Raw genomic sequence first — 15,252 nt, 5'->3', positions numbered from 1 at the left:
AGATGCCAGAAGATATTAAACTATGACCATGCAACCGGATTCTTGAGACATGGGTGAAAGACCCCTGAGGTAGCACAAAGTACCTTTTGCCACAAGAACAGACTGTGGATTTATTTTGGGTTTCTTTTTCTGTATTGTTCTCAAGCTCTCAACATTTAATTATTAAAGTGTATTCATTCCTTTTTGTAATCAAGTAAGAAATGAATCAATTATGGAAAACATTTTAATTAATTAGTAGTTCTTTAATCAAAAGCATTAACAACTCTATCTGGAAATAAAAGTAATTTTTGCAGTTTGATGGTCATTTATTCTGTCTATAGTGATTTTAAGGGAAAAGCAAGCAAGAGACTGTGAGATGATCTACAGTAGGAAGTGCTCACCAAGTAGGACTGCCTCTAAAACCCAGTATACTGAATGGCTGAATATCAGACCCTTTTTGGAAAAGCTGGCTCAAGACATGTCACCATGAGGCAGTTATTTCTGAACTTATTTTCATTGTAAACAGAAATAAAAGATGGGCTTCCAAGCATAGAAGTGAATCTTTCTACTGCAAAGGGTGCATTTTAAAAGATCTGTCATTGTTCTGATTGCTGTCATTGTCATTCATTGAAATACCAAGGGCAATGCTGCCAGGATTTGAGTGTGGGCTCACTCTTTCAGTACTGCAATTCCCAAAGTGAAATAAAATCTCTCACATTAAACAATAATGCCCCTACATTTAGGAATAATTAATACATTTATTACATATTACTCTAATGCAGGTTTATACCACTGCTCATATAAAGACACTGCACAAATTATTGACTTGGTTCTCTGTAAATGTCTTACAGCTGTTTATGTAAGAGACAATAAGAAATGTAAGAAAAAACATGTGAGCAAGCTGATAATTCAGGAGCAGTCACATGAAGTTACACTATTTCAAACTATATATTACAAAGAACTAGCCTGGATATAGTTATCTTATCAAAAATCTCTATTGAGAACATCTATGACCTTAGTGATTTTAATTTATCTCAATATATGCACTAAATACAAATACCCAACTTTTACTGGCTGAAATCCTATCCCATTTAAATTAATTCTTCTATCACTTCAGTGATAGAAGCTGAGGAAATCATTAAGTGGTGCAGAAACATTAAGGCCACTGTAACCCATCTTCAACAGAAATGTAAAATCAAGACTTATTATTTACAGCTCTAATGAAGCATCATTGCTTTTCAAGTAACACCTCGGATTTGTTTTATAGAATACCTTTTAGCTTATTTGTATTAGGTAAATACAAATAAAGGGAAGAGATGCTATCATGGATTATTTTCAATGTTGGCCAGTGTACAGTAAATACTGACCATTTGCTAACTAAGTCCTTATTTACCTGACTAAAATTACCACTATAACATGCAGTCTTTCACAAGAGCAACACAGATGTCAGAGATTAGAATACTGTTTTAAAGAATTCTACTCCTGAACAATATTTTTCTTTTAAACTGCAGTAATCTCCCCTAGAAGAGCAAGAAGTTGCTGAATGAATGTTGAATCTATGAAAATTTTAGTAATATATAGTTTTCCAAAGCATGAAAGAACAATGTCAGTTCTATTGCATGTGTCTGTACAGACCTGAGGATCTGCATAGTGAAATCCCAAACCATAGCAGAAATGTAATCAAAATCTCTGGTTGCTGTGAGCTTTCAAACAAAGTAGTGTTAAATTTTCCAAACCTTAAAAATATAATGTAGTAAACTCAGTTTCATCTGCAAGGTTAGGTCTCACTAACAACCTCACAAATGCAGACAGATATGAAACTAACTTGTCAAACGAAACACTGCATCCCAAAGAGCAAGGTCAAATACTGTTTAAATTAATATTGTATAGGCTGTGTTTTCCTTTGAACTTGGTTTTATATTCTACAGAAATACGCTATCTATGGCTGTTAGGAAATCTGATAACCAAGCATGAAAGTTCAGTAACTGCTTTATGTATTTTAGATTACTTTCCTGCAGAGATAGAAGGTTTTCCTTTTACAATGATAACTAAATCTACTTTCTGGAATTATCACACATTTAACTAAAGTCTCTCTATAATTTCATGTGCTCCTTGTAATTTATGATTTAATAATGAAAAAGCATAGTCAAGTATATCTAAAACAACATAAAACTCACATCAACATTCTTGGATGCTGCAAATAATTTGCTATGTAAACTAGACTTCTGTTGATCAGTATTCAGCATTCAGGAAAGTGGCTCATTTATTTTAACTGTAACTTTCATTAATGTACTTCTTTAAAACCTTGTTGCCAACATATAGTTGGATATTTATTCAAGGACCTATGATAAATTTCTCAGTTCTTGTTATCACTATTATTTTTCTCAGACACCTACATATAATGTCATCAATTACTTAAACAGAAACAAAGACTAGAAAAATTCAAGCAACAAGTAGACAAGATAACTTAAATCCCACACAAAGGAAAAAAAAAGAGTGGGCTGCATAAAATATCAGAAGCCATATGCTTTCAGCCACATCTGGCTGTGGAAAAGTTAAAATGCAGTCAGAACCAAATGCATTTTTAAAGGAACAAGCTGCTTCTGGGTATAAACATGTACACTGACTTACTGCAAACAAATGGATGTACCTGCAGAGACACGGGGACAGTCTGGCAGCATGGACTCCACTGACGTGTCCAGGGGCTCGGAGCTGGACACCCAGTTACAGCAGTTCTGTAAGAGCAGGCAGGCAATTCTTGGGATAAGTCAAAAACTCAGAGCAAAAATAAATACAGATGTTGTAAGTGAGGACAATGATGACATCAAAATACTCAAACTAATACACAGCAGTCAAAATAACAACTGGACAGTACACTACATTAACTTATGCTTACTGATGATGAAATAATGTAATTTTATACTAAGTAAGTAAGAACATAATTCAGCAGATTTGTAATGTGCTGAAGTATCGTGATTTTTAAGTGCTGCTTTCAGTACCCATGGACTTGAGTAGGTGCTTGGACCAACTAGTGCCTGAACTACCCACTACAAGCTTTAAGATTTTCTGAGTTGGTGTTGATATAAATAGGTCTTGGTATAAACACTGAGCCTGTTCATTTGCTAACATTAAGAAATCAGAATTTTTCAGGGTATTTTGATGGAGTACACTGTGGAAGAAGCATTCATAAAAATATGAAACAACATACTATAACTAAACAGAAATCATCGAGATAGAATATTAACATTCAAATAATTGGAAATATAGCTGAGATGAACGTGCATGAACATTAAAAAAAGGCAAATACTGGTCTCTGGGGAATTATATTCATAAAGCCTTTACATTTACCTTTCATTCCTGAACCTCTGAGAAGGATGAATTTACCAGGTATTTTCTAAATGTTTTGCTCCAAATGCTATCTAATTAGAGTAGTCTATAAACTGAAACAGTAAATGATATGCTTTCAATAAAATATAATGAAACCACACCAAATCTACTGAACTGAAGATTTAATTATAAAGCAACTACATTTTTAGTAAGATTACCAGCTGAACAACAAGATCCATGTTGCTTGCTATGTTAAAAATCTGAGTTTTTCCCTTCTGAAAACCTGATTAACTTCACTAAGTGGAAAAGGTAAAAAAAGCTCGTGCAGCCTTTTGGAAAGACCCAATCAATTTTCAGACAGATTTCTAAGCAAATAATATGATAAGTTCATGATAGTAAAAATGGAGAAATTCTCTTCTGGTAAACAGCATGTATTGTGTATTTGTAGATGCTTGCTGCTCTAGTTGTGCACCATGGAGTCCGTCCTCACTGTGGAAAGATCCTTGACTGGTAGATCAAGTATCTTATTGTATTTCCTTAATTCATTCTGTCTGGAAGAAGATGTCAGCTGTGTTGCAGTGAGGAGAGAATTTCAAAGGCTTCAGTCCCCACCAATAAAGGGCGAGGAATGGCTTTTGAATAGATTTGTCAAGGCAACCCTACTGTTCTGGGACCAGGGAGAGCAGGGACAACATAAAGGAAGGGTTGCTGTATGAGATTAGAAAGTGAAGTTCACAAAGCATGGCAGATTTTTGTAAGAAACAGTAGATCAATGAAACTATTGAACTCAATGGAAAAAGAAAAAAACAAACACACTACCCAGTAGTATAACATATTTAGTAAAACCTGTTAAAATTGAAGTATTTCATGAAGGTTTTAAGGTTTAAAGTGGTAAAGAATTATAATTTTATGATTTGCATGTGTAATTTTAATTAACAGCTGAATGTGAAATTGTAAATGTAAGGTGGTAGAAGTTACAAAAGAAGTAGAATTTTTATGAAGTATTACAATCATTTGAAATAAGTAAAATTAATATTAACTACTGATAGAACACTACATCAGAGAGCTGGAGATAATACAGAAGATTAGCACAGAATTAACTATCTTTTATACACAATGTGACACTTGCCTGTAAGAAATAAGTATTCTCGAAAGCAGTGTCAAGATATGTAAATGGATGATTTGTTTTATCATTCATCACGGCTCCTAATAAATTCAAAAATCATGACATCTATAGGTACTAAAAATAGGCCACCAGTGATACAGGAGAGATAGCTCAAATGAAGAATTACTTTATTTTAACAATTCATTCTTTCAATGACAGCAATTAACCCAACAGACAGGCAGCGATTAGGTGTATATTTTAATTATTATTCATTTTACCACTAGCCTTAAACCTGATTAAAGTAAGAGATATCCAGGTGATATGCTAGACTTAATACCACTCAGCCACATTTCACATATGTAAAATTCTTCTTCCTTATAGGAGATTTTTAATGTTAATGTAAGTTATGACACTCCATCCGCTTTTTAGGCCATTAATCATTTAACTTATTCTTTAACATCTACTTTCTGCAAATGAAATTAAAGGTAATGCACTTTTCTTATTCAGACTAAATGCTTGAAGAAAAATGGAGTTGTCAGATTCAAATTACAGGATTTAAAATTTCAGTTTTACTACATAACACATATTTTAGGTTTTGATTTCCCATAAAGAAAATGGGGATTTCTCTGACAGAGCCTGTAGGGGCTACCATTCTTTATATTTTTAACACTTAAGTCAGAGCTGTCAGGCTGCATCCCAGGTGATCCTCTATTCCCATCAGTCACAGCCTACAAAACTTTAAGTTAAAGTCAGGAATAGGCACTGTATACACAAAGTTTCACTAAATCAATGAAAAAAAGTCAAGTATAAAAGAAAGTTCAGGATATGACTAGTTTAAATTAACTCTGTGCACCTATTGTTTTACTGTTCTGCCATGGGAATGCAGAAAACAGAGATGAGTCTGATCTGGGTAAGGATGAGACTCATAAACAGTGGGAAAACAAAAAAAAACCAAAAAAACAAATAACCAAACAAAAAAAAAAAAAAAAAAAAAAAGAAAAAAAAAAAAGAAAAAAGAAAAAAAAATTGGTCTTGCTCTAAACTACGACTTTTAAAACCTCAGCAACCTTATACAAAGTATAAGAGCTTCCGAGTCCTACATGTGCAAATCATCAAACTGAGTCATGAAGAGCTCAAAGAGGATTTTCCACCATTGCTAGATCAAACCAGGGGCATGGGGTGTACCCAGAACTTTGCTCCAAGTATCAGGCACTGCATGGGCTGCCTTGGCAGGTCTCTGTTTCGCTGAGCATCAGGAAGAAACACTGGACTTGGTGCTTAGTATTTTGACTGCTAACTTGACAGTTCAGAAATGGCTTTAATCTTGGTTATTTTAGTGGCTGGTATTGATACATGATTTCCACTGTTCTATATTATGCTGTGTTTCACACCCAGACTTGTTTATTCAGCCATATACAGATGTACATACTCAAATCCTTTAAAAAAATAGGTCTTACCTCTCGCATCCACTCTCGAATAGTTTTCCCAACTTCTTGATGCCACACATTGTGAACTGAGTCTGTCAACGCCACAGCAGTTACCCTATTCTTTACTTCTGCCTCTCGTTGAATCATCTGTTAAAAAAGATTGTATTTAAATTAATTCCTTTTACTGAATAGAGTCTGCTTACTCAGAGATAATGGTCTTAATTTTAAAAAGAAACAGCAATACAGATTCACTACTTGACTTCGCTTGTTTAAAAGTTTATACAGTTCCTAACAGGTCCAGAAAAAAAACCAGAAACACCTAATATTTTCGATTAAAAAAAAATACTAACTTTTGACTGACTGAACTATTCAGTCCTATTATTTTCCATGTGGCTTGACAATTCTAGGATTAAAGGTATCATAGTGAAAAAATGGAAGATTCCCTGAGGACACCTTTTACAAGCTTCTCCAAGTCCCTATTTCAGTTCTTCAGGGAAGCTGGTACCTGTGGTTCACTGTAAGGTTCTCATGACTATCATCTACTAATTTTCAGTAGATTGCTGTAGTTTTTCTGATGTACAATCTCACTTCGACTTGTATAGGTTTTTTCTTTTTCTATCCAATTTAGCTATCTTGCACGCTCACCATGGTTCCAAAATTCTTCTCTCTTCTCCCTTTTTCATATGCTTACTCAGCTAACACCAAAGCCTCTCCACATTTTTAGGATATTAAAGAGCCTCTGTTGTTGCAAATGACAGTATGACTAAATAATATCAGTTCTAAAACAAATTAAATGATTGCTGCAAATAACACAAGTGCACTGACAAAGATGCTGTGGAGTTCAGCACTGCTATGCAAGATAAAAGGTACTGGGAAAGAATAGCTTGATATCAAAGACAGACAAAGAGGTTTTAATCTCCTGATATGAGTGATCCTAATTTGTAACACTGGATCAAAGAAAGCATAATAAATTGTACTTACCAGCATAATAAATTGTACAAAACCAGCATTTCATAATTGGTATCATTATCGTTGTGTATGCTGCAATAAAGTTAATGGCTTTTTAATCTTCCTTTTTGTATAAATGTAACACATACCATATTTCTAAAATCAAGTATTCTTTCTTCATGGTCTAGTAACTGCTTATCAGCACACAGGCTGCACCTCTGAACCCACTGTTCCATGTCCTTGCCATAAGAATGACTCCAAAAACCTCCTAGAAAAGAAGTTTTTTGAAAGAGACAGTATCTAAAAACAATACTTGTCAACTACACACACTTAACTTGCTTTAAACCCTGTTCTACACTGAATAACTGTTTTAAACACACCTTATAATATTCCTGTTCCAGTGCTGTGCATTCTACCACTCATTCGGCTGCACTATCTTCCACAAAACACTGTGATTAAACAGGCAAAGGTGTAAAAATATCACTGTCCTTGAAGCCCACATACCTACCAATTACTCAGAGTTATTACACGCTGGGTGAAGTTTAAAATCATCACCAGCTCAGAGTATTCCAGCATGACTTCCTCCATGAAGGGCTGGTATTCAGAAGCACTTCTAATGACCAGCAAAGATAAAAAATATGCTCTGCTTTGGAAAAGCAGTTTTTTCTCAAGCTACTCTGTCCCATGTTTCTGTTTTGAAAACTATCTACCTAGTTCATCTTAGAACATCACCTTTTTCTTCAAATCACAAGAAAATACAAAGGTGCAGTTCCCTTTTTTTTTCCAGACCTAGCTCAGGTTTGCTATTCTCAATTTCCCTATGCACATGTAAGAACTGGCAGTCATTGATCACCATTTCTTTCTCATCTTTCTTCATATAGTACATACAGTCATTGCTTTTCAGATCATGTATGGTATATAGGAAATAATATGCAATACCCAACATGCTCCTGGTGCTTGCCATTCAGCTTTGTGGATGCCTGCAGAATCACATTCTCTTCACAAAGATCAGCAAAGTGACTGAGGCTGACAATGTGATGTTTTTTGATAACTCAGCCACAGTGCTAGGGTTAGGATAGGGTCTCACGGATGCAGAAGCAAAGGGGGATCAAAGGAATTAACTGAGCTTCACGTACAGATTTGTTAACATCCAGCCCAGAAGAAAAAAAGTTTTGGTAGGCATCCATGCCCTTCTGAGCCAACTTAGAAAGGAATAGACAAAAACAACACATAAAGTGTGGAAAGGACCAAGGGTATAGCCATCACTTAAACAAGAAACCTAATGTGTCCACGTTTCAGTGACACAGAAATGTCACAACAGAGCATGTCAAACTGAAGACACTTTTGCTTCTATCAGAGCAGCTCAAGATTACTACTACAATGGGACATTCACTGATAATAATAATCAAGGAAAACAGACCCAGGTTAAGTTCAAGCAGCAAACACTCTCATCAGGGATGACAATTGACCCTTCAAGAAGATGCAAGAAGTTTATGTACTTTTGGGCACAGATGCTTCAATACTCAGTAAATGCTTCAGATTCAGTGGATTGATAGCTCACAGTTAGAACTTATTCCTCTTTTCTAAAATCAGTTTTGAATTAAGATAAATTTTAAAAATTAAATGTGTGGAATAAAATTGTAAGGGTAAAATAGATTGACTTTAAACAAAAATGTAGTACCCAGCTACCATTCAAATTTGATGTAATGTGGACATTGTTCTAGATTCCAAGGGAAGGATACTGTAGGATGCATGATTTACATTTCCCAGGACCTGTTTTATTCCACGGAGCCTGTAGAGTCTTTTGAGGTGGACATACTAAAACTGATGACATGTAATAGACCATAGTCTGCGAAAAATACTAAAATTCAGACATTTTTCTTCAGAATAATTATTTTTTTACTGAAGCAAACAAAGGCCTACGAATTTTTCTATAAAGTTCATTTATGGCTTATAATCTTTTTACACAGTAAATTCCACAGAGAGAAAGTTTTCACAGCCTAGGAATTACATACTTTCCTGCTTAACGCCCATTTAAAAACCTTAAACTATTATTAGCAGACTACATTTTGCAGGAGGACAGCTCTCTGTGAACCTCATCACTGGATGGCTCATTCTCCCCTTACACTCCTTCTTCCTAATAACAGTAATTCATTTACAATCAGAAGTACGTAAAATGGCATTTCTCTATTATACACAAATAGGCTCTCATGTATTACTGCACCACTCATGATTCTGGGTCCTCTAGACTTTTCCAATAAGCTTCTCTCTTTAGGCATTTCCATTCTATCTTTTTTCTTGTGCTCCTTCTTCGTAGTCACAGTAAAGTTTGATTTTGTAATTTATTAACCATATTCCAACACTATATATGTCATTCCCTTCGAATGACAAGTTGCAGACCAGTTCTCCTTGCAACAAGTTAGAAAGCATTCAAGCATCCTTCTGAAAGTCCTCTTTATCCCAGTGGCTGAAAATTTGTTTATTCACTTTGGAAGGGAAATCTCAATGATCTAGTTGCAGAAGTATTCAGCTCTAACAGTTACATAAACACGAACTTGAAAATCCCTAAAAATGCATGCCTCATGTTCATACATCATAATTACTCATTCGTTGCTCAATTTAGTAAGAATTGCAACTGCTAACCTGCAAGCTTATATTACCCAAGTTGTCATAACATTATAATGTCAAAAGGTTGATACCGCTGGTATCTGTAGTGTGTATAAATAAAACACAGATTCACACATACAATACATATGCAGTATATTTAGCATGCATATATAGTCAGAATAGATGATAAAATAGGCCTTTGGTATATATTTTATAGCATAATAGTCCTGTCAAATGAAAGCATCAGTGTGTCAAAAGACGACTTAAATGTCTCATCTTGCCAACCAGAAACCATGAAAATCCATGAAAGTACCAATTAGATTTTAGGTAAATAGCTGGGGGAGTAAATCCTAGAAACATTGAACTCTTTATACCAATTCTAACACTTAAAACAGGTAAAAATTCAAAAACTTCCAAGAAATTTAAAGCAAGTTAAATTTTTTTTTACAGGCTTTTATTTTTGCAGGTTCATAAAATCAAATAAAAAACCCATCACTTCATATTCAGGGAATATTTACTCTTCTGAGTTGTTTTTAATTAGGAATGAGGAAAAATTGATTAAAAATGAATTAAAAATACATCCAAATTTTATTTTCTCTTGAAGTTTTGAAATAAACTATTCAGATACTTTCTTTGTCCTCCATAGCAATTTCAGTTGTGGCATGGTGTTACATGGTATGCACTGGGCTTCAATGGGCACGTTGACAACAAGAATTTGACTTAGAACAATATAATTTTGATGCAAGTCTTCCACTGTATCCAGTTGCATTATACTGATTTGAGACTCTTAAAGACATTTTGGCATCAGCAAGCAGAATTCTTTCCAGAGGAAACAACTGGAAGCCCCTGGCAAAAGTTTTCACTGGTTTCCAGACATGGAATGAATTTGCATCCAGAAATTCTGGTGGATCAAAACAACTTCAGCTGGACACTGAAATATTTGTAAATACAATGGTAGATAGCAGGAGAGAGGAATTCACATGATAGGAATAATGTGCAAGAGGGCAATTTTTACTTCCTTTTGTAAAGGAATGTGGATTTCTTTTTGGTAACTTCATATGCTGTCCTTGTAACTTGCTTGTTACCAGTCTATAGTCAACATCCTCTTCAACCACCATTTCACTCAGTCTCATACAAACCAATTAACCAGTTTGTCTGCCTGGCAGCACTTGAGCCTCTCCTCAGTTATGAAAAAACTTCTCTTCACCAGGAAGTATGTAATTCCATATTCTGTAGTGCAAGTTTGTTGGTCTGGAATTCCTAAGACTTTTCACTGCTTCCTGAATAGGATTCCTGAATTTTTGAAATATTCTCAATTTTCTGCATATATTAAAATGGAATTAGATCCCCAAGCCCTCATAAAATATTTGTTAGGAATTAGAATTGTTGGGCAACTATGCTCGAACAACACAAAGCAAAAATAATAAACAATCCGCAGTTCTACCAGTTTTCATTTTCAATTAGCAACAGCAATCATCTTCCCTAAATGAATTTGTAGATGTGATAAAATCCCTACTTGTAGTAGACAAAACCCTTGATACACATCAGTTTTTAAACGGAAAATACTTTCAGAGATACAATTAGAGAATGACCATAGTACTTGCTGATATTTTGTTCAAAGATCTATTGGATGTTACAACTGTGATATTTTTCTACAGCAATAAATCACATTGCAACAGTAGTAATAATGCATGAACATATTAGAACAGATTGCTTAAAAGCATCTGGAGTCTACAACTTGTCAAAGTTCACAATGCAAACCAATTTCTCTTGTAGAACTTCTACTCAAAATTACCACCTTACATTGGGGCAGTAAGTTCATAAAATCAATCATGAGTAGAAAAATACTTTAAAAAAGCAGCTCAAGATTTGAAAAGTCATCTCCCTTATGCATAGCTCAGTAAAAAACCTGAACAACTAAAAAAAAATCTGTACACAGAATTCTGCTGATATATTTTTGAACAGTGCAAATAGAACTCATACTTCTCTTGTAGAAAGCCTCAGGCTTCAGCTTTACTAAAACTTTAAACTTCACAATGCAATTCTCCTATTCTCTTAACCCTAGTGTGTCATGACAGGGAGTTTACAAGAAAAAAAGTCTTTGAGGATCTTCAATAATGAGGGAAACAACATCTAACTTCCCAAACACAGGCAGTTTAGGTGTGGCAGGGCTTATGGCTAGGAATGCTGGCTCACCTCAATTACAAACCTCCCCATAATTTTTTTAGCATGAATGAACCACAGCAGTTCAACCGAAAGCCCATCACATAACATAAACTGGTAATGGCACCATGGGGATAAAAGTCTTTGAATTGGTCTGCTACATCTTGCCCACAGCAGACCAAACCAAAACAGGCTGGTGGCAGGGACATCCTCCACTCTCTGGAGCACAAAATGTTGGCATTCTGCAGATAACTTCCTAGCAGGCAGTAAGTGTACATTCGACAAGAGGGTTTGGTGAAGCTCCTTCCCATCAGAAATTCAACTAATGCAAACATAAATGAATCAATTTTGCACTGGACCTCAAGACATTTCAGAAATGAGGGTTGCTGAGATACTCAATTTTGTACTGCTGTGAGAAGCGCAGTGATGATCAGACAGGGAAGTTTGGAGCAGATGAGTCTACCTGGAGTCAGCCAGTTGGGTCTTCCTCCTGACAGCTGGAGTCTGCTGTCCCAAGGATGGAGATTCGAAGTGGGGAGATCTCATTGGCATGAAAATCAAGTTCTGAAGGCCTTCTACCTATTTCCTATCCAGGTACAGAATGTGAAGCCTGATCAACAGAAGTGTTAATATTCCTATGTTGCTGAGAGCAGCAGCTAGCTGGTGGATTGCCTCTAACATATGAGATAAAGAACAGTCCGATGTTATCAAAGTGGAGCTCCACAAGTATCAGTTTAAGCTGCCAGAAAGTGTCCAAAACTACCACATGTAGTAAGTATTTGGTACAACTAACGCTTTGGAGCATCTGATACTCGAGCAAGGTTGTTCAAAGATAGTTTGCATATGTGCACTGCAAGCACATGAGCACCAGGAAAATCAGAGTTGCAAAATCACACAGTTTACTAAACTATTTAATTTTGTATTCACAGTTAATTTAGATTTGGGTAGTGCAAGATGGTGTGAGCATGTGATCACACCACACCTCCAGCACAGCACATCCTTTGCTGCTCTGGCTTTAGCATGTGTCTGTGTAAGCAGCATCCTTTCAATAAGGATGCAGAGGTTTTCTGGTAGGAGGCTGCATCAGCTCTCCAAATGACATGAACTCAGTCAGCAAGATCAGTCCTCTACTGGCACAGCTAGGTAAACCCTGTCCTGGAGATTTTGTTAAAAAAGTTATCTTGGCTGTGATGGTGAAGGATTTTTCCAGTCTTTGCCAGTAAAAGCTTATTGACTGCAGGTCATAGCTTTGTTTTCTCTTGGTTTATCTGGATTTCTGATGCAGTGGACAGCTATTTGACTGCCATGCCTAGTTAGAAATTAAATATTAAAGTAAAAAAAAAAAAACAACAACCCAAAACCATTAAAGAAACTAAGTTGAAATAGAATATAAAATACATAAAATCAAAAGCAAAACCTGATCATAACACAACGAAGTCAAAATAACAGTTAAGTTCTAAGAGGAGACATCTAGACCCATAACCAAAAACTTGGAGTGCTATAGTATCAAGACAGGTCAAGGTCTACACAGACTAGGAAACAGATGTCTCTGCTTAAAATTGGGATTGTCCTCAGCCTCTTACCCCATGAGCTATCCTGGACTCAGCTTTCACAATGACTTTCACTGTCCTAGGCAGCTCTGGGCATGGTCAAACCACAATATGAACATAATTTTGAACATCTTCTCGTATAAATGTAGGTTGTGTGCCAGATTTTCAGCCTGGTCTTGCAGCCAATGCAGACAGTTGAAGCATTTAAGAGCAGCAGTGCACAGCTGACACCCAGCAGTGCAGCCTAGCTGACATTTTATCTGAGGCGTCCCATCAAAGCGTGGTGCCAAATGCTTCCTTAGACCCACCCATCAGTGAGCAAATTGTAGTAAGTTTTCAAACCCCAACAGCTTTTTTGCTATTGAGAGAAGAACCTCCTACCAGGGAGCTTTTAAGAGGAAAGTCTTTGAGGACTTTTCAGTCTCAGGGACGAGCATGGTCTCGGGCTGCAGATGACTGAGTTATGATGACTCCTTCAGCTGCCACATTTCAGACTCTCTGCGGTAGCTCACAACTTGCATGTGGTCCACTGAAGGGCGGCAGATAGAAGCTGGACTATTGATGTTGCTAACAACCTCAGCCATCTGTTCCACCCATCTGAGGGATGTGACCTACCCAGTCCAGCTCCAAAGTGCCACTGTTTTCAGCCCCAAGGCTTCAAGCCTGGTCAACGTCTCGATGACAGTTACTCTGGCTGATTTCAGACTAATCAGACAGCAGGGCTGGAGAGAAATAAATCCTTTGTACCTAGGAAAAAAGTTATTCCTAAGGTACTTCCTTGAACTCAACATCTTCTAAATTACAATGGAACAGCTCTGGTCTATCTAAAAACCCAGTACACATACAAAATGGATGAATAAAACTAGTTGTTTACTCTCAGCCTGTCTTGCTGGGCTCCTTTTCTGCATTATGAGGGTGAAAACATCTAAAAGCCTTGAGCCAGAGTAAGTAGGTTCTTTTAATTTTTCTTACTCAGGTAAATTTAAATAGAATACAGTGATCTTAAATCTCTGAGATGACAAATTAGTTGAAATAAATTGCTCCTGAAAATCAGTGTGTAACACAAGTAATAATAAACAAGGCTTGAAAATGAAATGATACAAGGGCTTGGAGTTTTGTTTTGATATTTTACCATTAAAAAGGTAATTGTTCATATCTAATGAAAAACATAGCCTGGAGTAAGTTATGGAAGTAATTTTCTCATGTTTCAATAAATGTGTAAATCCAGAACTCAGTGTAAAAGTGAACAATCATTTTAGTGAAATGAGTGTGAAACAATCAAGTAAATAATTGTTCTTACATGTTAAGTATCACATACAGCAGGGTAAAATGGCATTACTTCTTCATTGCCTCTGTTTGAATGGTACATGGACAACTGTCACTACAGTTTCATGCAAATCTCATGCTGGTGCATTTTTCAAGGAAATAATAGAGTTCCTGGTATTTAATTTTATACCTAGACAGAGAACTGCACTGGTTTAACATCAAGAAGAGCAAATCCTCCACCGATCTCTAGACAATGGCTGTGTCTGAAGACACTGGTCATTTATTTAGGAAATTGCCCTGGTTTTATCATACATGTACACAAACATATCAATCTATGTATTAACTTCTGCAAGGAAGCAAGACTTGAAAAAAATAAAAAAACCCCAGGAGATGAGAAAAACTAAGTATTAAGCTCAGCACCCCACAGATGGACATGAAGTCTGACATCCTTGTTATTTAAACATAGCTGGATTTCCACTTCAGTCAGAGGATAACGCAACATTCACTCTTCCTGTCCTTTGAAGCCTCAGTTTTAACTATTATAACTTCTGAGTAACTTCAGAAAGGAAAAGTATCTCCACAGGCAACGTCTCTGAAGTAAGGAGGTATGTAAACTGAAACTTCTGAGGTCACATAAACTTCTGGAGGCAACTCTCCTTGTGACTAGGGAATGACAAATTGTGCTTTGTTACTGCAGGCAGCCAAACGAGAAGAGGAGGAGCCTCCCTCTTCTTTTCCACTAAAATGCTGCTGCCACTTGCACTCTCCTTCACCAAAAAATTATGTGCCTGTGTGGTATAAACCCAAATTACACAAAGCAGACCACAATACCATAGAATCACAGAATGGTCTGGGTCGTCAATATAGGACTAACATCTTC

The 15,252-nt window shown here is 36.2% G+C and overlaps 1 protein-coding gene across 4 annotated transcripts in view; it reads right to left on the bottom strand.

Annotated features, from left to right (window-relative positions):
* Positions 1 to 15,252, bottom strand: part of FAM172A (family with sequence similarity 172 member A) — a 250,086-nt gene that overhangs the window by 65,431 nt on the left and 169,403 nt on the right. For 3 of the 4 annotated variants that reach the window (XM_041422212.1, XM_041422213.1, XM_041422211.1), the window contains exons 9-10: positions 5,869 to 5,985; positions 2,630 to 2,714 (exon numbers count right to left, since the gene is read on the bottom strand). In XM_041422212.1, the coding sequence (XP_041278146.1) occupies positions 2,630 to 2,714; positions 5,869 to 5,985 (202 nt within the window). Of the gene's footprint in view, positions 1 to 2,610; positions 2,715 to 5,868; positions 5,986 to 15,252 lie in introns of all 4 variants that reach the window. The other variant, XM_041422214.1, reaches the window with a different exon arrangement.

This window comes from Onychostruthus taczanowskii, unplaced genomic scaffold (assembly GCF_017590055.1).
Source record: "Onychostruthus taczanowskii isolate IOZ18803 unplaced genomic scaffold, ASM1759005v1 scaffold72, whole genome shotgun sequence".
In the NCBI taxonomy this organism is placed as follows: domain Eukaryota; kingdom Metazoa; phylum Chordata; class Aves; order Passeriformes; family Passeridae; genus Onychostruthus; species Onychostruthus taczanowskii.
This window is presented reverse-complemented; position numbering and strand designations above follow the sequence as displayed.